The sequence below is a fragment of the Chiloscyllium punctatum genome, chromosome 12 (genome assembly GCF_047496795.1).
Source record: "Chiloscyllium punctatum isolate Juve2018m chromosome 12, sChiPun1.3, whole genome shotgun sequence".
In the NCBI taxonomy this organism is placed as follows: Eukaryota; Metazoa; Chordata; class Chondrichthyes; order Orectolobiformes; family Hemiscylliidae; genus Chiloscyllium; species Chiloscyllium punctatum.
Window position 1 is genome coordinate 51,775,165 of NC_092750.1, and position 25,558 is coordinate 51,800,722.

Below are 25,558 nucleotides of genomic sequence, written 5' to 3' on the forward strand. Positions count from 1 at the left end.
TCCCATATTGTGTGCACTGGGTAGCCCAAAGTGTAAAAGTTAAAGTTAATTTTGTTTGATTGCCCTCTTAGAGTGTAGATGTAACTCCAGGCTGAACAATGTTTCCAGGCAGCCATCTCAATTCTGCACGGTCTGTTGTGTATTCTTCACAGAATTCATTGAAGTTTTCATTTACTTTTTACAAGTTTTGAAAAAGTTCAGGGTTTTGTCCAGAATTTTAGATATTGGGGATTTTTACTCAATTCTACATGCAGAAGTAGTGATAGTAAAGATAACAAAAATTAAAAGGAAATCACTGAGTTTGAGAATCTGATTCACAGACCTGATGACCTCAGAGTTTGTTCAGGATCACCTTAGTGAACAAGGGTTGAAAAAAAATCTTTATCTATCTATACACATGCTACTCTAGGGGTTAGACAATTCAAATAGAAAATCAAGTGCAAGGTATTTAGCCTGTAAAACTGCAAACAGTGCCATGAATTTAAACAGGAACTGTAGAATGAGAAATGAGATCAGATTATGAGTCACTGGTCAGTTCTTTCACCATATATCAAAATAATGGTTGGAAATGCAATACTTTTGCTTCATGGCTTCTGTCAGTGTAAAGATTACTTTGCCTTAAAGACAGGATAGGAAGATACTGACTATCCAATAAAACTCTATTTCTTACTGCAATGTGCAACAGCTTACCCTTCTTACTTCATTTAGCTTCTGTTTGCCCTCTGCTGAAAGTGTGATTAACTACATAGAGTCCTGGTTTCAATCACATAACTTGCGAAGCAAATATAAATGTAAGTATTAAATATGTTTGATCTTAAGTGTAGAGACCAAAACCTAGAGCCTGTTATTTAGTCTAAATGTTTCCTTACCTACTATGCATTCATAACCAGAATACAACATTGATCATTTTGCCTGTAATTCACACTTTTACACCATCTGAGGAAAAGTGTGAAGTCAGAAAAACAAAAATTGCTCCAAGCAGCAATTTGAATCAAGCTAGTTTCTTGCTGACAAACAGGTTGGAAACAGTCACCTTACTTCTGGCTGCAGAATCAACTTAGCATGTACACATGCAAGATAATCCCTTTGAAGTTTGGTTTTGCTAGATTTGTGTTCCAAGTGCGACAGGGAAATAAACATGGACTCGCGTCCAGACTGTAAAACAAGCTACAAATTAAGAGACGGTATAGTACAATGGATGAAAGGGAGTACTGCAGATGCCGGAGATTAGAGACAAAAAAGTGTGGTGCTGGAAAAGCACAGCCAGTGAGGTAGCATCTGAGGAGCAGGAATGAGGCTGGGAGCCTCAGGGGTGGGGAGATAAATGGGACGGGAGGGGGGAGCTGAGAGTGCAATAGGTGGATGGAGGTGGGGGTAAAGGTGATAGGTCACAGGGGAGGGTAGAGCGGATAGGTGGGAAGGAAGGTTGGAACTGGGGGGGGGGGGGGGGGGGGGGGGGGGCGTGGAGGAAGGGAGAATGAGTAAGCTGGTGAAATCTACATTGATGCCATTGCGATTGGAGGGTCTCAAAGCAGAAGATGAAGTGTTCTTCCTCCAGGCGTCAGGTCACAAGGGAGTGATGATGGAGGAGGCCCAGAACTGCAGTCCACCACTTACAGTCAAAGTCACTTCATCAAAGTTCTCTAACTTTTTGCAGCATCAAATTCCCATTTTGCTATGTTATTATATATATAAAACAAAGTTGGATCATTCAGAATTCTTGGCACTAAAAGAGATTGTCTACATTGGAACAGTAATTACACCCAGTTTTTTTTTTATTCCTTCACGAGATGTGGCCATGACTATCTCGGCTAACATTTATTGCCCAGAGGATAGTTAAGAGCATCTGGAGTAGCAGGTAGGACAGAGTAGGCCAAGGACAGGACTTTTCCTTTCCCAAAAAAGGATATTAATGAACTAGCTGGGTTCTTATGACAATTGACAAGGTTGCCATTAGACCAGCTCTTCGTTTTAAACAAATTCAAATTTCAATCCAGAACAATGGATTCTGGATTGCTATTACCATTTCACCACAGTCTTGATTGAAGTAATCTCTCGGGGAAATGAAGGGATGTGGGGAGGGGAGGGTGGGGCTTGGTTAAATTGAATTAAATCATTAAGTGACTTTGACTGTTAATGGTAGACTGTAGTTCATTGTACTATACTGACTCAGTTTGTAGCTTGTTTAGCAGTCTGAACACGAGTCCATTTTGAGTTCCCTGTCGCACCTGAACTGGCTCCACAGGCCATGCGGTCTACAGCTATTCCCACTTTTCATATTTTTATGAAATACTGCAGGTTGTCTCAAGGACTTAAGAGCTATAGATCATACATTTTCTAAGTTCTTTCTTTAACAGCTTATGGCAATGTTGAGACAGATTTCATCCTCAATACCACTAAGTGACGATACAGATAACCGGAACCATTCTGCCATGGGGATGGAGAACTCAAAACTTCTAACTTTTAAGCTCCTCTAGTGCATAGCTTAGTTGTTACTGCCAGAGGTGAAGCAGCTAACCTTCTTGCCTTTCACCAGGTTTGGAGCAAATCAATGAATCAATTACCCTCACATAAACATTTTAAAACTACTGAGCATGCACATGCCATAATTTTTTTGTGTGAGGCCATACTGAAGTAATGCTTTAGTGTAAGATCAGCTAGTAATATGAGAAAAGGTTAAAGTGAAGTGGGGGAGGGGAAAGAAAACAGCATACTGAAGGGCGGAGGAGAAAGGAGTGGATTGAAACTTGGGCAGTAGATTTTCTCTCCACAGATTTCCTCTTTCTGGGATCCGCTTGTTGTCTACAATTCTGTATGTTACATCTACGTCAAACGTTTGTACATAGGTAAGCTGTTGGTCCAACTTTAATATTATGCGCAGAAAGCACAACCCTGACATAATTCAATGGTCAAAGAAGCTGAGAAGACAACTGACGTGGGAAGTAAAACTGTTGCAGTAGAGGGTGCTCTTCAATCATCAGATCAAAGTTGTCTTTATGACTAGATTCTCTACAGTATGGAAACAGTCCCTTCAGCCCAACAAGTCCACACCAACCTTCCAAAGAGTATCCCACCCAGACTCATTCCCCTACCCCACATTTATCCCTGACTAATGCACCTGACACTATGGGTAATTTAACATGGCCAATTCACTTGACCTGCACATCTTTGGATTGTGGGAGGAAACCGGAGCACCCGGAGAAAACCCACACAGACACGGGGAGAATGTGCAAACTCCACACAGATAGTTGCTCGAGGTGGGAATGGAACCTGGGTCCCTGGTGCTGTGAGGCAGCAGTGCTAACCATTGAACCACCGTGCCGCCCTAATGATAATTCATACAACCTCCATTATCCTCTACAAACATTCGTTTCAGATGCATGGCTTTGTATGCTCAGGTATAAGAATACTGGATACTTGTTTGGATCTAGAGTGACAGAGTAGATGAATGTAAAGAATACAATGCCTGGAAAAACCAAGGTTAAGAGAATAAGCAGGACTCCAGGATTCAAACGGAAACATGATAAGAACATTTACTGTACAAATTTCAATAAAACAAATATAACCAATAACTAAATAAGCAGACTGAACAAGAAAAATAATGATTCTAAATACAAGATGCTAGTTTCAACCAATCCAACAGTCTTAATCCAGTTTTGTCTTTACATTATGCCTTCCACACCCATTGGCTGTTAAATATATTCATCCTCTAGAAGCCAGTTCCTTTTACATAGCAAAGGTATTGCTGACCATCACATGCCACAGTCCACTCAGACGTAGGTGCAATATTATTCCTCAGCTACACTCCTCCACTCTACAGAATTACCCAACACTAAACAGCACTAATTTCCATTCTCTATACACACAGAGAATGGAGGTCTTTGTTTAAGCACAATAGACTATGTTTTTTGGCAGTTGTTCAGAGAACAGTTCCATGCCCAAGCAGTTATCGGTGTATAATTCCTCACCTCCATTACAATCTTCCAGCTTATTTAGTCCTAGGAACATCTCAACAGGATCACAGATTCACCTATTCAGGGTCACCGAACCCAAAATTTAAACTCTGATTTCTTTTCAGAGATGTTGCCATATCTGTTGAGATTTTCCAGCAATTTCTGTTTTTAAATCACAGATTTAAGCAGTGTTTATAAGTCAACAAAGACAATGAACAAAAAGAAAGTAAATAATCTCCAACTCAGTCCAAAGTGAAACCAAATGGCTACATTTTTAATCTTCAATATAATCTACATGTTATAACATAATATTCCAAAATGAAACCAAATATTTTCAATAATGCATCTTGCTTATCACCCAAAACAGAAGTTCAGCAAGAGCTTGAAAACAAAGACATTGCAACAATTTACATGGAACCAATGTGCCACTGACTCAAATTATAATAATTAGCGTCTAGATTAGAGTGGTGCTGGAAAAGCACAGCAGGTCAGGCAGCATCTGAGGAGCAGGAAAATTGACATTTCAGGCAAAAGCCCTTCATCAGAAATTCCTGATGAAGGGCTTTTGCCTGAAACGTCGATTTTCCTGCTCCTCGTATGCTGCCTGACCTGCTGTGCTTTTCCAGCACCACTTTAATCTATACTCTCATCTCCAGTATCTGTAGTTCTCACTTTTGCGTTATAATAATTAGCCCGCTGTGTAAATACACAGCTTAACAGTCTATTTCTTCAGGGGATTTGGACAATCTATTCAGTTAAGCAGTGAATTAAACTGGAATACCATTAAGTTATTGGAGGAACACCAAATGAATGAAGTCCATATACTCATAGCCTGCGTTTCTGGAGAGTTTACTCACAGAGTAAATACATGTACAAAACATTTTCTTAATTGACCACGATTTCATCTTTCAAATGCAGCTGAAATAACGTGGCCAAAGAATCTTTGTAACAAATGGTTTCTACACTGCCAACACCAAGAGGAATCATTGGGCATATAAACATGATTTCCACCACACGGCTGAAAAATGGGACATTTGTCCATTATCAGGCACACTAAATAAAAACAAACAAAATAGAATATTTTCTTCTTCCATTGGATTAAATTCTGAGGCTCTTTTTACATTATGCAGAGTCTATGATAACTTTTCATGTTTATATACCATATCTTGGTCGATGTTTTTCAAATTTGCATCAGCACTCAGTGAATTATGGACCTAGCAACCTCACGCAGTTCTTCACTATTTTAAAAATGTTAAACTCAATTTTTTGTGTTAATTTGACTCAATCTTATTAATCTCAAAGTACCAGCACGCCATACTCAGTACTAAGTACCATTCTCTCCATGCCTCATTTAACTAAATGTTCTGAAAAATTAATTCACATTTGTCCAACTATGCAACTGTTTCCAACATCCATTTGCTAACTTGTTCATGGAGTTGCCCCACTGATCATCTAAGTGGGTTCCACAAATTAGTTTAACGACAAACACATCTCATGAACTTTGCACAGCATAATCAGAAAATAAATGAGGACTGTAGCTCAATAAAATATGTTAGGAAGGTGATCAACATGGATTGTGTGGAGAAGGGATTTAATGAGAATATGGCAGCAAAAGAGTACAGGGGTTTGCCATGGGAATATCAGAGGGTGGTGCTGATGCAGGAGAAGGTAGTACTATGAATAGTGGGATAAAAGGATGGGATGGGGAAATGTATAATAAATTGGGAGGAACATGGAGCTTGGTTGGAGTTGTCTGAATGGAGGAAGTAGCAGAGAAAAGGTTGAAGCCATGAGACATTGAAACATGAGCGATGCTTTGGGAAGCCACTGTCCTGTTGGCAGATAAGTGGACCTTATGGCATGTATTCAATTCTTCAAAGAGTTGGATAACTTTAGTTTAAATTAAGGACGGTGGTTGGGAAACATTGAAAATAACTCAAACGAGAGCCAAAATCACTGGAGATGCTCAACAGGTCTGTGAGGAGAAAGCATGAGTCAACATTGTAACCCTTCAGCTGACCCTGAGTTTCCCCACCAAATTTGTTTTTGTTTCCGATTTCCAGCATTTACACGTCTTGCTTTTATTGTACTGGAATAGTTGGGTGTGTAGAGGACAATGGCATGAACAAGGTATTAGAAACTTCAGGAAGGAAATAGCAATGGGGTAAAAGTATAAGCAAGGGATCAGAGGCGTAAGTTGGGCTCAAATAGGGTGTCAAAGTTGCAAAGAGTCTGGTTCTCTGAGGCTAAGGAGGCAGTTCTTGGCTCTACCCTGCAGATGATAGTTTCTGTCTTTGTAATACTTAAGGGAAGATATTACATCTCATTCAACTTAAGTGGGACTGACCGATCCTTGACTTTAGTTCCACAGATATATCATTATGCAGTCTATTTTGCTTCACTGCAGGATTAATAACTGAGCAGCATCTTGGTGACTAACTTGTAAAGGCAAATTCTTAACATTATTTCAGTTTTATAAATGGTTCTTACCCAGCTGAAGTATTAAGACTGCATCCTCAATAGCTTTCAGAGCTAAGTGGAAATGTCTGTAAAAGGGATAACACAAAACTCTTCTGCAGAAGGACACAGCAACTTCTTGAAGAGAATGGTAAGTCTGTTAAACAAAAATGAGAACATCACTCGTTTCAAAGAATAACTTATTTTATTTATTTTCATTCAAAAAGAAATCTGCCAGTGATTTTATTGCAGCCAAGGTAAATACAAAAGAAGATTCTTCTCGCAACAGCAGTTTATAACTGAGAATAATGAAATTACACAGGATATTAAGCATGGCACAGTGGTTAGCACTGCTGTCTCACAGCACCAGGGATCCAGGTTTGACTCCACCCTCAGGTGACTGTGTGTGGAGTTTGCACATTTTCCCCATGTCTATGTGGGGTTCCTCCAGGTGCTCTGGTTTCCTCCAAAGATGTGCAGGTTAGATGGACTGGCCATGCTAAATTGCCCCATAGTTTCCAGGGGTGTGCAGGCTATGTGGTTTAGCCATGGGAAATGCAGAGTGATAGGGATAGGATAGGGGGGGGTGGGTAAGATGGAATACCCTTCGGAAGGTCGGTGTGGACTCGGTGGGCTGAATGGTTTGCTTCCACACTGTAGGGACCCTATGATTCTATTTGAACAGAGCTCTGTGAAAACACCCAATATCAATTCATTAAAAGCTCAAACATGTGCACTGAAAAGTAACAACTCTGGGTTACACGGTTTGTTCCCTCCAACAATTGTTCAGATTCAGCGTTGCACATATTGAGATTTCAACTTGGAAGATGATCTTGGATTTGTTTGGAATTTTTGAACTCTGTCACTTTACCCTGGGAAGATAATTATCACAGACTATGAACCTTCTCACTCAACCTATCCAGAAGCATTTTCAAACAACCATTTGTATTGTCAATACAAAGACTTAATCAAAGAGGTGGGACTAGGGGTGGGGTTGGTATACTCTTATTGAGAAAGGATGTATGCTTCGGCATGTTCTTTTAGTGAAGGGTTACACTGCTGGCTTACAATGTAATGGATTGTGGGTTTGTATCAATTGCTCCCAACATTCATTCAATGAAGTTGCAAACCACAATCATACTCCCATGACTGTTATTGATTGAGTCCTTTGTCCACAAACTTTTGAATTCAATAAATTCAGGGAACCACCTGCAGAGCACTGAACTTTCTAATAGAGTCGCAGAGTCACACAGCATGGGGATAGACTCTTCAGTCCAACCAGTCCATGCCAAAACTAACCCAAAAATAAACTAGCCCCACCTGCCAGCTTCTGGCCCATATCCCTCAAACCTTTCCTATTCATGTACATATCTGTATGACTTTTGAACATTGTAACTGTGCCCACATCTACCACTTCCTCAGGAAGCTCCTTCCGCACACGAACCACACTGTGTGAAACATTTGCCTCATGTCTTTTTTACATCTTTCTTCTTTCACTTGAAATTATGTCCCCGCGTCACAGGATCAGCCACCCGAGGGAAAAGACAGCTCCCATTAACTCTACCTATACACCTTATGAATTTACAAACTTCCACACAAAACAGTCAACCATGTGTCAATCTTCAATTGAGATGAAGCCTTTGATTTCATTTTGGGCATGTATAGTTTGGTGGGCCAGACTCAAGCAAGCTCAAATTATCCAGTCTATCCCCAGTCCAAGAGTCACTGGTGATTTCAGCCGAAACAGCCATGACATTGAGCAGGGATTCCAATGCAATAAGAAAAAGAGTGAAAAATGAGACAGCTTATTGTTCATCAACTGCTGACTTGTTTTTCCTGAAAAGTGAAAAAATATCAACCATGAGAGAGAGAGAGGGGGGCATGACCATGTTAATACCTATTTGCTCTCCTATCAAGAGTTCCACATTCATAATATTGTCTAACTTTACCCACCTCCATTCATCTGCTGCTGAAATTCTCATTCAGACCTAATTTTATTGTTTGCTGATAATATGTAGGTGTTGTTGGCGAGGCTGGTGTGTTTATTACCAATCCCTAACTTCCCTCAAGACGCTGGAGAGCTGCCTTCCTGTACAGCTTCAGTTATTGAGGTGTAAGGACATCCACAGTGCATTTAGGATGTGTGACCAGCTGACAGTAAAGGATCAGTGATATATTTCCAAATCAGAATGGTGCATGGCTCAGAGGGGAACGTGCAGGTGGTGGTTTCCCCAAATATCTGCTGAGCTTGTCCTTAGGTGGTCATGAGATTACAGATTAGATTAGATTACTTGCAGTGCGGAAACAGGCCCTTCAGCCCAACAAGCCCACACCGACCCTCTGAAGAGCAACCCATCCAGACCCATTCCCTTACATCTAACACTACGGGCAATTTAGCATGGCCAATTTACCCAACCTGCACATTTTTGGACTGTGGGAGGAAACTGGAGAATGTGCAAACTCCACACAGACAGTTGCCTGACGCGGGAATTGAACCCGGGTCTCTGCCGCTGTGAGGCAGCAGTACTTACCACTGTGCCACCATGCCGCCCCAGTCATGGCTAAGAGTTTTAAAAGTGCACACAGAGGAACCTTGGTGAATTGATGCAGTGCATCTCGTGGATGGTATGCACTGCTCACTGTGTGTCGAACGTTGACGGTGTCGAATATGGCGCCAAACGTTGACGGTGTCGGGTATGGCGCCAACCGTTGACGGGGTGTCAAATGTCGAGGGTGTTGGGTATAGCGCCAAACACGTTGTTGTGTTTTGAATGATTTGAGCTCGAATGTTGTTGGAGCCCCGTCCAACCAGCAAAGTGGAGACTATTCTATCTCAGAGCCGACGTGGCACTTGTTGCTGTTGGTCGTGTGCCGGAGACAGAAAGCAAGCTGGGTGTTGCAGAGTTCCTAGTCTCTGGCCTGCTCTGCCTGCAGTATTTTTATGGCTGTTCAGTTCAGCTTTTGATCAACGTCAACCCACAGGAGAAGTCAGTTAACGTTTTGGGTCTAGTGACTCTTTCTCAGAACGGAGGAAGGACCTGAAACGTGAACTCTGATTCCTCTTCACAGACTCTGCCAGACCTGCTGAGCTTTTCCAGCAACTTCTGTTTTGGTTTCCAGTTCATAGCATCTGCAGTTCTTTAGGTTCTTATCTATTAACCCACAGAATGTTGATTGTAGGGGATTTGTTACTCTAGACCAGACCAGTCTGATGCACATCAGGGCACCGACCACCCTTCCTTCATACTCAGTAAATCTCAGCTCATTTATGGATAACAGGAAATAACTAAAATGTAGGCTGACACAGTCAGAGAGTCCGGTAACAATCAGCAAGACAAAGGAAGACATGAAAACCTTGGACACACACCCGAGGAATATCATTGCCTTAAGATAAAGAGGAAAACACTGGAAAAACTAGTTTTTTTCTGGCAGAGGAAGGCCCACTGTGTAAACTTCAAAATATTCAAAGTGCTTAGCCCACCTAATTCAAAAGCTGAACAAACAGGCAATTGAACAGGGGCTATAACTTTGCCTTTCATGGTTTTGAGAAATTCTCCCATATCAGCATCGTACACTAGATAACTGAAGCATTATCAATCTTCACTGACTCTCTAATGGCTTTTATCCAACAGCTAAAGAGGCATTTGCCATCTGTCACTCCAGTCAATCAATGACTCGTAGCAACTTGGTACCTATTTAGGCCCTTATATCCACAATTGCAGAGTTAATGTTCTAGAGAGATAAGCTTTGATGACTGAACATCTATTTCGTTGCTGGAGACAGCTGAGAGCTCTTAAATTGACTGATTCGCCCAAGACTATATAGAAGGCAACACAAATGGCATAAAAAAGGCATTTCTCTTACATCCAGCCAACACAGTGTCCCACTCAGTTTCCGGATGTTCCACGAGGATTCAGTCTGGGGAAAAAAAACAATTACATAAAAGAAGGCTCACTTTAAAGACATCATTAACAAAGTCATCATCGACTGGTACATTAACAGTAGAGGCATTTACTTGTATACCAATTGTCAGATTGAGAGTGGCAGCAAGCTGCAGATAGACAGGCAGTACAACTATTCCATTCTGGAAGATTAATCCAGCTCAGAATGAGCAAAGCACCCTCTCTCTGCCCCCAAAACCTGTGGGAGGCCTATGTAGAGAATATAAATGGGTCAAAATAAACTCTCAGCCATGCAGCACATAAAAACGGCTCAAATGTGAAAAATATAATTAAGCGTCGTGCTTGGAATTGTAAGACATAGCTGCAATCAACTGCTAGAGTAAAGCACTGAAGTTGTCTTTACACAATGAAGAACTTAATTAAAACTGAAAATTAAAGGCAATAGAATTCTATAAAGAACTTGATAAACAAGTGGCTGGTAAACTGACTGGTCTTGTGTTTGATTCACTACGCAATGTTAATTACAGGTAACAAATATTAGAAAGTGACAATGCTCCCCAGGACTGATATTGTTCTGTCTAACAAGCTCAAACATGTCCTTTTCTTTTAAAAAAGGAACTGTATGAATTTACAGGTGAACTTACATTGGTTTCTCCTTCAGTGATGCGGACTTCATAGGCATATGCAAGGATAATGTCAAGCAGGCAGAGGTAAGCATTGTGGCATGCTTTTTTATCCAGCAGGTAATTCTTATTGGTGAAGTTTCGCAAGTGTTCCTTTTCATCTTCAGAAAATTCAACTGAGGGCAAGAGAGGTTTCTGTTTTTTTTAAAACACTTCTGAACCAGCTTTAAAAGCATCTAAATGTTTTAGAAGGTACTTGTTTCAATTACATTTTAATGTAAAAAATGTTCAGTGAAGTTTCATCAACAACAACATATCCTTATATAGCACATACTAGATAATACACATGTTCCAAGGTGCTTCAGAGGTGTTCTGAAGCAAGATAGAGTACAAAGCTGTTTGAGGAGATATTAGCAGATTCTTTATTGAGGAGGAATTTGAGGTAGAGTGTGGGAGAAAGTTATACAAGAAACTGGAGAGTTTAGTGCATAGGCAGCTGAGGCACAGCCATCAATGGTGGAGTAATTAGAGTCAGGGATGCCCCAGAGATCAGAAATGGAGGAACGCACTTATCTCAGAGGGGTGATTGTTGGGGGGGATTAGAGTATGGAAGGAGCTGAAAGCAAGGATGAGAATGTCAAAATGAAGACTTCTTTCACTAGGAGTCAGAGCGGCCAGCATGCACTAGAGCAATGGGTGACCACTATTTTAGAGGGCAGAGTATCCCATGAACAGGACCTCCAAGTAGTGCACAAAACTAAAAGAAAATGGACGCCTATCTAAAGGTGGCAATGCAGGGTGTAGCAGCCTATCCCAGTGTCACTCACTATCCAGACCATAAATCCCTCAACCTCCCACTCCTAGCCTCAGTTCCCCTCCTCCGTATGGGGGTGCAGCCTCTGTCTTAAATCATCCACCCCTCATCAGCAAGGTATGTACCATATAATTAATAGATGATCAGGAGCACACAACTCAAAGGGGTGGTGACAGTTGGTTCCACAGGTCAAAAGGTGACTGGATTTGCTTTTTCAGAAAATGGATATGCAAAGTTATGTGGAAAAGACTGGTGTGTGGGGATAAGTTCAACAGCTTTCAGGCAGCTGACAGAGGCATGATAGATCAAATGGCTTCCTTCTGAGCTGTAGGTTTCTATGTCCTTTCTTGAAGAAAAGACAAAATGAATCTTAGCTCACCTTAGTGAATTGCAAAGATAGGATAATGTTCAGTCAGTGCCACATTTAAGATATAAAAATCACATTTGGAAAACATAAATACAGAAAAATCACTCAAGTGGTTGACAATCATCCATCTATCTGCCTCTCAATTAAAACATTGAAATTATCTTTCAAAATTCTATTGTATGTCTGGAATGGTGCCTTCAGACAGGAAGATGGCAAATGTGACCCGACAATTAAGAAAGGTGGGAAAGAGAGAAAGCAGGGAAATACCTACCTGTTAGTCTAATGTCAACTATAGTGAACATATGAGAATCTAGAATGAAGGATGTGATAATACAACATTTACAAAATAATGGCAGGACTGGGCAGAGTCAACATGATTCATGAAAATCATTTATGAAATTATAACTAGAAAACATATAAGACAGAACCAGTGCATATTAAGTACTTAGATTAAGAGAATGTTTTTGATAAGCTACCACACATGGGACTGAAGAAATGTATTGGCATGAACTGTTTAACAGGTTGAAAACAATACAGGAATTGTTTCAGACTGGCAAACTACTGGGATATCACAAGGATCAGTACTGAAGCCCAACTATACACAAACTATATCAATGATCTGGATCAAATGTAATTCTCCCTAGTTTGGGAATGACACAAACCTTCGTGGGAGTCGTGAGGACGATACAAAGATGATTCAAAGAGATTTCGAGAGGCCAAGTGAGTGGACAAAAATTTGGTAGACTGAATACAACGTGGAGAAATGTGAGGTCATCCACATTATTAGGAAAAGCGATGAGACGCTGCCAAGAGTTCATGAGCAGAGGCTCAGTCACACAGTACATTCAAGACTGAAATCAATATTTATACATATCAAAAACATAAACAATACAAGGAAAGTGCAGGAATATCAAGTTAAAATTGAAGACCATCCACAATCTATTGATAGCTGTATTGATAGCCCTCATTTCTTATTAAGCAAGCCGACAAAAATACCAGTTAGAACAGACTAAAAGGTGTGCTACTCAAAGTCAAGGAACAGCTTGAAAACCAACAAGATAATAGACCGAAAAGTCTCAGAAGCAGTGCAGTGTGCACAATTGCAAGCGAGAACAGCAAACAATGTTGTCAGAAACTAAAAAAAAATACTCTTCTCAAACATGAGAAACCACACCTATAAATAGCACAAAGTCACCACATTAAAACATGCTGAAAGAGTCACAGGACTGACCCATGTTTTACTTCGAGTGACTACTGCACCCTGCTGTAAAATGCAGGTTTCCAGGTCGCAACTTTGTATTTTTAGGATCTTGTTGCAGATTACTGATGTTTAAAGAGAAGGCCTCAATAACTGAACAGAGCAACACCATAAGATTTCACATTTTAATACAAAACAAACTTTATTGTATCTATGAAGAAAATGTTAAGCAGCAAGCCACATAAACTTAATGCTGTAGTTTATGAAGACTTGTGTTAAAAATGCAGTCCCACTATTTACTCTTCTTGCCCCTCAATCTCCAAAATTATTATTCCATTTAACACTACAAGAACCTTAAAGGTTTATTCACTCCTTCTGGGACAAACTCAAAGATGTGGGACAGCCCTCTGGAATATATTAGAATTCTCCTTCATATTTCAGCTTTCACCAAACTACACAATTTACAGGGGAACCTAAAATGACCCACAATTTTCCTGATATTCCTCTCAACTGCATACTGTTCAATTCCATTGTGGATTAAACTGTTTTCTTGCTTTGGGGTTTTAACAATCAGGAACGCCCTTGTTCTTAGTGATCCTCAATGCTCCTACAACTTCTATATAGATGCTGGTCCACTGCAGATTTCAAGATCCTGTCAGATGGCATTTTTTTCAAAGCTGGCTGATTGCATGCTTCAGTGAACAAATACACACACACACACAAAACAAAGGAACAGTCAAACTCCTACAGTACATTTCTATGACTGCACAGCATGCGTTGGATGCTCTCAAAAAGAAAAGTTAACCAATTATTTTACCCCTAACAACTGATTCTGCAAGAACAATTTATATTGCTGATGGAATTTACAGTTGAATTTCTGCTCTTATCAAGCAACTCAAAGGATATAGAGGAACCTTGATTAACTGAACGTGATGAGCAGGCAGTATTTCATGTGGTAATTGATTATTCGGTTAATTGATTCAATGCCTCTCCTCTGGGGCTCAGAGTTTTCTGTAGTTTCCTTTTTTCTTTGCTTTGCCTGCCTTGCTCCCTCTCCCTGTCTCAGGGTTTGTTTCTGAGCAGACACACACTTGTGTGTAAGGGAGCTGCAGCATTGCTGAAGCCTCTTATGGTTTTCGCCCCACCCCACCCAAAATCAGTTCAATGGGATCGAAACAGTGAGGACTTGCTAAGTCCACTCCCCATTCAGGAGACTAGGCAGCAGCACACCGTGCATGTGGGATTGGGGTTTCCAGAATTCAGGGGCACAGTCTAAGGATTGGGTCAGACCACCCCTGACAGATATTAGGAAGTGCTTCAATACACAGAGTGGTAGAGTTTAGGAACCTTCTTCCACAAATGGCACTGGATGCAGGATAAGTTGCTGAGTTTAAATCAGTGATAAATACATTTTTGTTAGGCAAAGATATTAAGAGATTTAGGCCAAAGGCAGCTATATGGAGTTCGGCCACAGATCAGCCATGATCTCACTGAATGATGGAACCTCAGGCTTGTTCCTAGGAACTCCCTTGTAGACCTACTATCCCAACTTGTGTGTGTCTTGGAACTACATGCATAATTTCCACCTTTTCCTTTACATGTCTGTGGGATGCGGCATCGCTAGAAAGGTCAACATTTGCTGCCCCGGAGAAAGTGCCAATGAGGTGCTTTCTTGAACTGCTGTAATGCTTACAGTGGGAGTCCAAACAGTGCTGGGAAGGTGCCAGTTCCAGTTTTTGATCCACCGACAGAGGGGTAATGATAATATAAATGATTTAGGATCGGGAGTGACTTGGAGGGTGACTTGCAGAGAATGGCACTCTTACTCATCCATTGTTGTTGCCCTTCTAGTTGGTATAGATTGCAGATTCATAAAGTGCTGTTAAAGGAGTCATATAGCGCAAATTTTGTGATATGGAGAGGGTGAACAGTAGAGGGATGATAGGAGGCAAGTTACTTGCTATTGAATGACAAAGGAAGACGAGGAGGAGTGTGAGGCAGCCACTTGAGAGAGCGCAACTGTTGTTAGAGTCTAGCCCCATTCCCAGAAGTACAGCATCTAGTAATAGGCAATACTTGCAGCACTCTCTCCTCTAAAAACAGAACAACTGGAAGTGCTTCCAATGAGGTGAATAGGGAGGCATGATAGCATAGTGGTTATCACTGCTGCCTCACAGCACCAGGGTCCCAGGTTTGATTCCAGCCTCGGGCGACTGTCTGTGTGGAGTTTGCACATTCTCCCAGTGTCTGCGCGGGTTTCCTCCGGGTGCTCCAGTTTCTTCCCACAGTCCAAAAATGATTAGATTCCCTACAGTATGGAAACAGGTCCTTTGGCCCAACAAGTCCACACCGACCCTCTAAAGAGTAACCCACCCAGACCCATTTCCCTCTGACAAATACACCTAACACTATGGGCAATTTAACATGGCCAATTCACCTGACCTGTACTCTCTAGGTTTATTGATAATGAAACTTCAGGTCTGGTTTGCAGAAGGGTCACAGGACCTGAAATATTAAATTCTGCTTTCTCTATACAGATGCTGCCAGACCTACTGAGTTTTCCCAGCAATTTCTGCTTTTGTCGCAAATAAGCAACTAGGTCAGTCTATTTGGAACCATGACATTAAAACAGTTTGAATCAAAGAACAAATGACTAGAGAGCTCCTGCAGGATTAATTGAAGTTTATTTGTATTGAGAGGTTTTACAATGGGGATAGAGAAAATACTGAAATATGTTGACTTTAGAATAATCAAAGACTGATTTTTAGCTTAGAAAACTCCAGGGACAGGAAAGCTTTTTGATTCAGTTCAAAGGAGACACGACTGAAATCAGATAGGAGAATGGTTTCTCAAAGAGAAATAAATTTGTTGAGAGAAGTTAAAGGAATAGGTTACCTCAACCTAAGGGTTGCAGTTTATGAAAACATGTAGACCAGGAGTCTTCTGGTGGAACTCTGCAGATTAAGAGACTGAAAAGTCAAAGCTCTCAGCTGAGAGAGTGACCAAGAGAAAAAAGGTCTCACAGCTCACAGGACTGGAAGAGAAGTGTCACAGGCTGAGGGGTGACCTTAAACAGGTTTACAAAATCATGAGGGGCATGGATAAGATAAATAGACAAAGTCTTTTCCCTGGGGTCGAGGAGTCCAAAACTAAAGTGCATAGGTTTAGGGTGAGAGGGGAAAGATATAAGAGACCTAAGGGGCAACCTTTTCATGCAGAAGGTGGTACATGTATGGAATAAGCTGCCAGAGGAAGTGGTGGAGGCTGGTACAATTGCAATATTTAAGAGGCATTTGGATGGGTATATGAATAGGAAGGGTTTGGAGGGATATGGGCCGGGTGCTGGCAGGTGGGACTAGACTGGGTTGGGATATCTGGTCGGCATAGATGGGTTGGACCAAAGGGTCTGTTTCCATATTGTACATCTCTATGACTCTAAGAGGTCAACCTGCAAAGTTAATTAGGAAAGGAAAATGTCGCTGGATTTTGATCAACAGTAAAATTAAGTGATGGTACTGGGTCGTTCGTTTGGCTAAGTTTTTGAAATCTCTAAATTTAAAATATTTAGATAGCTTGATTGGTTTTATTTTACTTTAAAACAGTTCTCTTGAGTAATAGATGCTGTTTTATTATTGAAACCTAATATGCAGCATTATTCATTTATGCTTCAGTGAAAGAATTCTATGTTTAAAACAAAATGCCCCATCAAGCCAATTTCATTCTGGGATCAGAATTATCCAACAGCAACAGCAACAGCAGCTGGGATCAGGAATGCCAATCTTGAAGGTCTGCCCACCTCTCACAGTATCTGTTTTTCTCTATCATCTTGTTCCACTTCCTCCTTTAACTAAAGTAAAAAAAAACACCTGCAAGCTCCCCTCCAAGCCACCCATCATCCTGACTTGGAGACATATCACCGTTCTTTCACTGTCGCTGGGTCAAAAATCATTGAATTCCTTCCCTGTGGCTATGTATAGCATTTGGACTGCAGCATTTGAAGAAGACAGCTCACCACCACCTTCTCAAGGGCAACTAGGGATGGGCAATAAACGCTGGCCAGCCAGTGATGCCCACATCCCACAAGGTGAATAAAAATAACTCTCCTGCCTCTTCAGTTCTGAAACAAACTTTGTTTCTCCCTCCACAGATGCTGCCAGACGTGCTGAATTTCACCAGCATTGGCTTTAATTCTGAATGGCTTTGACGTTCTTTTTAAAAGTTTCCGTCACATCCTTGAATATATTATATAAACTTTTGCATTTTGACTTCTTTATTTGGTCCATGATTTGGAGGTGCTGGTGTTGGACTGGGTTACCAAGTTAAAAATCTCACAACACCAGGTTCTCGTCCAACAGGCTTATTTGGAAGCACTAGTTTTTGGACCGTTGCTCCTTCATCAACCACCTGATGATGGAGCAGTGCTCCAAAAACTAGTGCTTCCAAATAAACCTGTTGGACGATAGCCCGGTGTTGTGTGATTTTTAACTTATTTGGTCCAGGATTAATTATCAATGCTGCAAGCAACAGTTACGTTTTAAAATTTCAAATTTAGTCCATCAATACAATCCATTTTTTCCTCCACTTAAGGACCTACCATCTCCTAGTTAAATATTTCTTTACCTGATACTCAATGGGACAACTTTCCCTTCCACCTGCACCAAAGTTCTCTTTCATTTCACTCTATTCATTTTTGTAAACAAATGGTTTTGCCTTATATTTATCCCTCTGGTTATATTAGATTGCATTCAATTGCGATAACAATGGCCCAATACAAAGTTTTAAGAATACTTAACTCACTTTGTTACTCAGAGACAAGTCAAAGAGAGCTATTTTGCTTATTGCAAGAGAACACAGTTCAGATTCTAAAAGCCCCCACCGTTTCACATTATCATTAAAACATATTCAAAAAACTTTTTTTTTGTGGAAATAATTGTGGGCAGCACGGTGGCTCAGTCGTTAGCACTGCTGCCTCACAGCACCAGGGACGCGGGTTCAATTCGAGCCTCGGGTGACTGTCTGGGTGGAGTTTGCACATTCTCCCTGTGTCTGTGTGGGTTTTCTCTGGGTGCTCCGGTTTTCTCCCACAGTCCAAAGATGTGCAGATCAAGTGAATTGGCCATGCTAAATTGCCCATAGTGTTAGGTACATTAGTCAGGGGTAAATAGTGGGAATGGGTCTGGGTGGGTTACTCTTCGGAGGGTCGGTGTGGACTTGTTGGGCCGAATGCTGTGTTTCCACACTGTAGTCAATCTAATCTAATCTAAATAAGAGAATTAAGGGAAGGAAAGTCAGTCAATTTTATTACAGCCCATCAAAATCATTATTTAATTTCTATCACTAAAGTATTCAATCACGAATTAAATATCCCATCTGACTATTACTTTTGGGATCCAGTACAATGTTAATCTCTCTCGACATGAGGAGTTTCCTGACATCTAGTCTGAATTTTCTTTTTAAACTAACCCCCAAGAACCTGCTTCCGTAATCATATTAGAAATAATGGTGGATCATCATTTTAACGCTAAGGAGCTGCTTATTCCATAATGTACTTGATTATGACAGTGCCCATTCTTTGGCTGTTGTGCACAAGTTCACAGATATGTCATCACTTCAGTCATAGCATTTTAATGCAAACTGTTCCACAAGCTCAGGGTTTCCACTGTTCCACTCCTCCTGCTTGCTTGTACAGAGCTAACAAAGCAAATTTTCATAAATCCTTGCCATTTCAAATCGAACCGACAAAAATATACATGAGAGATTCGCATTTCAGTCGAAACTTGCAAAGCAGGGGATAAATGCATCAATTTAGTTGAGCTCAAATTGTTTTACATCATAAGCAAGGTTTCATCAATTCGATGCCTTTTGATTAGTCTAGTAATTACAGACACCGTAAATCTCTCAGTGGCTAAAACAACCCAGGTACAAGGCTCTCCAGTTTAAAATCATTTGTTCAGATCTCACGTACTCAGTCACACCACAGCTACTGAAAAAATTAAACACATATAATTCTTTTTTCCTAGAGAACCCATGAATCTAAATCAGATATAATTCTATTAAATGTAAGGCACAACTTCTCATGAAGACTTACTTAATTGGAGAAGGCTAATAACCCATATTTCTAATGCAATTACCATTCTATCATGTACCGTTGCTATAGGTTACCTTCAAGTATCTAAGCTAGAATCAGATTTATCTCTACTATTCCAATGGGCGCCTGGCCACTCCTTTCTTGCAACCTTTTAAAACTTCAACTCACTGCAAACTATGGCATCTAGATCAGAGTCAGAAACGTGTACAATATGAATGGATCTGGAAATAAACAGAACCTCCCATTGCACTTCACAATCCATCATGTTGTGCAGCACTAATGACTGCTAAATGGCACAGACTTTGAACGGATCCAGAAACTCAAGACTGAGCATCCATGAGGTACAGTGGGCCATCAACAGCAGTAGAACTGTACTCCAATATAATTTGTAACCTCATGGCCCAGCATATCATTCACTCACCCATTACCATCGAGCCAGGGTATCAACCCTGGTTTAAATGGAAAATGCACCAGGCATACCTAAAAATAAGGTCTCAACCTAGTGAAGTGACCAAACAGGACTACTTGCATGGCAAATAGCATATGCAGCAAATGATAGAGCTACTCAATCCTACAACCACCAGATCAAATCTAAGTTCTGTAGTCCAGGCACATCCAGTCATGAATGGTGGTGGACAATTCAAAACTCACTGGAGGCGGCACCTCCACAGAAGATCCTCACCCTCAAATGATGGGGTCGCACACCACTGCAAAAGCTAAGGCTGTAGCAATCTTCGAACAGAAGTGCCAAGAGGTTGCACCATCTCAGAGTCTTCCAGTGGTCCCCAGAATTACAGAGAACAGTCTTCCGCCTATTCAATTCACTCCACGTGATATCAAACAGTTGGAGGCACTGGATACTCCAAAGGCTGTGGCCCCAACAGCATTCCAGCAATCGGACTGAAGACTTGTGCTGCAGCACTTGCCACTCCCCAAGCCAAACTCTTCCAGTACAGTACCAACACTGGTATCTATTCAACAATGTGGAAAATTGCCCAGGTATATCCTGTATGAAAAAATGTAGATCACATCCTAACCAGTCAATTATTGCCCCATCAGACTTCTCTCAATCATTAGTAAAGTGATGGAAAATGTCATCAACAGTGCTGTCAAGCAGTACCTGCTCAGCACTAACCTGTTCAGTGATGTCCAGTTTGGATTCCGCCAGGGCCACTCAGTTCCTGACCTCATTAAAGCCTTACCTCAAACACGGGCAAAAGAGCTGAATTGCAGAGGTGAGGTGAGAGCCACAGTGCATTTCATAGAATGTGGCATCAAGGAGTCCTTGCAAAACTGAAGTGAATGGGCATCATGGAGCAAACTCTTTGCTGGTTTGAGTTATACCCTACACACAGCAGCACAGTGGCTAGCACTGCAACCTCACAGTGCCAGGGACCCGGGTTCGATTCCAGCCCAGGGCAACTGTCTGTGTGGAGTTTGCACATTCTCCCCATGTCTGCACGGGTTTCCTCCGGGTGCTCTGGTTTTCTCTCACAATCCAAAGACGTTCAGGTTAGGTGAACTGGCCATGCTAAATTGTCCCTAGTATTCATTGATGTGTAGGTTAGGTGCATTAGTCAGGGGTGAATGTAGAGTGATGGGGAATGGGTCTTGAAGGGTCACTCTTCAGAGGGTCAGTGTGGACTCATTGAGCCAAAAGGGCCTATTTCCACACTGTAGGGATTCTATGATATAGAACGATGGTTATGACTGTTGGAGATCAGTTTATGTGGTCCAAGACATCTCTACAGGAGGTCCTCTGGATATGGTTATAGACCCAATCATCTTCAGGTGCTTCATCAATAACCTTCCCTGTATTCTAAGGTCAGAAGCAGGGATTTTCACCAATGATTGCACAATATTCAGCATCATTTGCAACTCTTCAGATACTAAAGCAATCCATGTTCAAATGCAAAAGATCTGGACAATATTCCAGTTTGGGCTGATAAGTGGAAAGTAACATTCGTGCGACATAAATGCCATTGCTAGGAGTACTATGGGTGAGTAACACACCTCCTGACTCCCCACAGCCTGTCCATCATCTACAAGATGCAAGTCAGAAGTGTGATGGAATACACCCTACCTACCTACCTAAATGGATGCAGCTCCAGCAACATTCAAGAAGCCTGACACCATCCAAGACAAAGCAGCCTACTTGATTGGCAGCATATCCACAAATGTTCAGTCTCTCCACCACTGAAATTCAGTAGCAACAGTGTATATAGACTTGGAAATACATTGCTGTTTCTTGGGTTAAACTCCAGGAATTCCCTCCCTTATGGCATAGTGGGTCTATCTAAAGCATCCAGATGCAGGGGCTCAAGAAGGCAGCTCACCACCACCTTCTGAAGGGCAATTAGGGACTGGCAATAAAAGCTGGACCACATCCCAAAAGTGAAGTCAAAGAAAAACATTCAAAGTCTACTGCCTGGGAGAAACCTAAAGCCACTTAAAGCACAGGACTTCTGAATGTGAAGTTACAACAGTTGGAGAGTATTGGGAAGAAAAAAAGCCCCATAGTCAAAACACAAATATCAGCAAAGTTATCTGCACTCCATTTTTCTTCCATTTGACTCCTGGATAGATTCATTCTTAGGAAGTGTAAGTTGCTGGCAAGGCCAGTAATTATTGAGCATGCTGAATTATTCTGGAGTAGCTTTGGGTCGTCTGAGGCAGTAAAGATCAAACATTACAGTGAACGACACTGCATCAAAGGTGGGACTTACCCGTTAAAGGAAACAGGAGAGTGAACAAGAGATTTTAATTAGTTAGCTGCCATTTTCATGATTAAGTTCAGTGGATCGGCCATGCTAAACTGCCCATATTATCCAGGAATGTGGATTAGCTATGGGAAACGCAGGGTAACAGGGATACCAGAGGAGGGTGGGATGCTCCTTAGAGTGTCAGTCTGGATTTGATGGGCCGAATGACCTGATTTATACTGTCACCTGATGAACCACCTGATAAAGGAGCAGTGCTCCAAAAGCTAGTGCTTCCAATTAAACCTGTTGGACTATAACCTGGTGTAGTGTGATTTTTAAACTCTACAGTAATAAGGCCAGCCAGCTAACTTCTCCCACAGTTTGCTCAAAAGGTACTTTTAAATAAGAAATCAGAGACTATGATTGGTGACGCAGTTTCTCAGTGTCCCCTGAAAAGGACGTGAAAAAAAGGACCTGGAGAAGAAAGGTTGAAGATCAGCAAGACCTGGGAAACAGCAGGATCATCTCAGGGAACCCAGGGACAAGGGCTATTAAACTGTCTGCTTAGTTTTCCTTTTACCTTTATACATAACACCAATGTTTATTCATGTTTGTGTATGTGTTTCAGGGGAGTTTTATAACAGGCCTAGAGTTTTAACCTAGAATCACATGGCAATAGTTTGTAATTCTTGTAGCAAGAATCTATTTTAAGAAATAGCAATTCTTGTCAAGTAGAGAAAACTGGTCTACACCAACACATAAATTGGGAACTTGTACATACTAAAATGAAAGATTATATAAAGTTTCAGTAATTTATTGTTACATGTATTTATGAAAATACAGTAAATTGTGTACAAGTTGCCATGAGCTGGCACCATTTCAAGATGACTCCAGGAAGGAGTAACAGGGCTCTCTATCTAGTGCTCGACCCCAGTGAGGTGCGACAATACCACTACGACAGGAATCCACTTAGAAGTATCCATGCAAAAGTATCAAGTCTTTGTACTGAATCTACAGGAGCAGATCTGCTCAGTCAAAGGAAGCACGTCAGGCTCAAGCCTGACAGATCGTGTGCATTTCCCTCAGACATCCAGCAGAAACAGTCCTTTGAAATGACTTAGACAACATTTGGTCTCCAGCAGGCAGCAACTGTGAAGGATAACTGTGCTCTGAAAAGGCTGCAGTTTATTCAGATCTTAAACAATTTACTCAGAGTAATGCATGTCAGCTCAAGCACTTAGAACTTCACCAGCTGCTGCATGCCTGTCGAATTATTTCAAGATAGCGTAGCTCAGAACATTAACAAAGAAATATGAGATTCTTCCCTGGTTCACCAGCAATGAAGTGTAGGCGACAGACATCCTTAAGATTCTGCTGCAGTGGAATGTCATCTCTTTTGCAGCAGTGAATTCAATTTACTGAACCCAGCCATGTTTACTCCACTCACATACTCAACCAAAAAAATCAGCTTTTTCAAAAAAAAGCAAACCTAATACACACATTGAACAGTTAGTTCAGCCACAACAGCCTGTGCTTTGTAAACGGCTGCTGAATGGAATCCCAACTTGTACAATGCTGAGCTTAACATCAAGACCAATTCTTGCAAATTCATGACAGCTTAAAAAAATAAAGCCATCACCATTCATTTGCACAACAGTAAACACAGCCATCAAGATGCATTACAGAAGCCACTTTGATCACCTTTCTTCCACTCCCCCCCCCCCCCCCCCCACCCCACCCCACCCCACCACCACCATCACCAAAGCAAACTTACAGGCATCTATGTTATTACCTTCCGTGAGTTGCAAACAGAATTTGGTAAAGTGCCTTGGGACTATTTGTTACAATTACACGGCGGCATGGTGGCTCAGTGGTTAGCACTGCTGCTGCACAGCGCCAGGGACCTGGGTTCGATTCCAGCCTTGGGCAACTGCCTGCATGGAGTTTGTACATTCTCCCTGTGTCTGTGTGGGTTTCCTCCGGGTGCTCCAATTTCCTCCCACAATCCAAAGGTGTGCAGGTCAGGTGAATTGGCCATGCTAAATTGCCTATAGCGTTCACGGATGTACAGGTTAGGTGCATTAGTCAGGGGTAAATATAGGGTAGGGGAAATGGGTTTGGGTGGTTTACTCTTTGGAGAGTCGGTGTGGACTTGTTGGGCCTAATGGCCTGTTTCCACACTGTAGGGGTTCTATGATTTTATACATAGTGCCTTCAACACAAGCTGTTGTTGATTTATTACTGCGTGGACTTCTCAATGAGCAAAAAGGAGTGCAGTTTTGTCCAGTTCACAAATTTTGCTTCTTTAAAAACCCTCAATTTATATGTGTAGCTTACTTTTCAGAATTGCAGTTATGTTTGAAGTTATATGCTTGGAGAAAGAAGTAACTTTAATACATTGCTAGCCACTGTCATCAAATAACTATCTAAATGTAAAGCCAAAATGCCAGTAACTTGCAATGATGTGGACAAACATGCCAATGTTAAACTGCTCTTCACCCCACCGATGTTATTATTGAAAAAAATAAAATCCCAGAATGAAATCTGACTTGATTGATCACAATTTGTTCCTTTGAGAATTTTCACTGAAAGATTAGCATACGAGGCTGAAAACTTAGTTTTAATGATAAGAAAGAAGTTTATGACAAAAAGTAAATAAAATAAATTAGTATATACAGTTGAAGAGCTGAAAGATTTAAAAGCACTTGGCCGAACAAAATTCCATCAACTCCCCATACCCACCATCATATTACCGTTACTCAAAAATCCAGAGAAATTCGTTCCTATCACATCTGTAGGTTTACCTTAACTGCTTCTTTTTAATTCTGGTCTATGAGCTGTGAGGCCTTTTCCACAATCAAAATTGAGAGCTTAGACTCTGAGTCTTCTAAAACTCTTCAGAGTTGTAACCAAACACGCCTGGTTTTGAAGTTTCATAAACTGTATGGTTCCACTGGGGGAACATTTTCCTTTATAACTCTGAAAAATCTCCAGTTTCTAAAAGAGACTACACTTGAATCTGGCTTGATAGATCAAATTTTGTTTGTTTTTAACTTAACATGGCATTCTTTTACTGAAACACAAACTCAAGGCCTCAAGTTTGGTTTCAAAAACAAAGAAACAAAAACAAACTAGCCTAGTTAGGTTACTTGCCCAAAGCTTTTGAATTAAAAAGATCCTCAATTCAGCTAAAGATTTGAAGATTTCTCTCTCCAGTCATAACCCCTCAGTGCAAAGAAAATTCCATTAACACCTCCAGGAGGTATTCAGTTGTTTAAATCTAATGATTTGAGGAGGCTGGGGGGGGGGGAAATCAACATAATCAATTTCTAAACCCATTTACAAAAATAAGTGAGAAATCATATGCCACTAGTTTAAAATCAAAATTCTCAAAAGGCTTTCTCTTATGTCTTTCATTACAAAATGTCTAACATATGTTCATTTGTATCTATTT

At 41.1% G+C, this 25,558-nt stretch overlaps 1 protein-coding gene across 3 annotated transcripts in view; it reads right to left on the reverse strand.

The window, feature by feature from the left end:
• Positions 1 to 25,558, reverse strand: part of shq1 (SHQ1, H/ACA ribonucleoprotein assembly factor) — a 136,778-nt gene that overhangs the window by 59,604 nt on the left and 51,616 nt on the right. For all 3 annotated transcript variants that reach the window (XM_072582586.1, XM_072582585.1, XM_072582588.1), the window contains 3 exons: positions 10,957 to 11,111; positions 10,275 to 10,328; positions 6,444 to 6,567 (listed from right to left, as the gene is read on the reverse strand). In XM_072582586.1, coding sequence (XP_072438687.1) covers positions 6,444 to 6,567; positions 10,275 to 10,328; positions 10,957 to 11,111 — 333 coding nt within the window. The remainder of the gene's footprint in view (positions 1 to 6,443; positions 6,568 to 10,274; positions 10,329 to 10,956; positions 11,112 to 25,558) is intronic.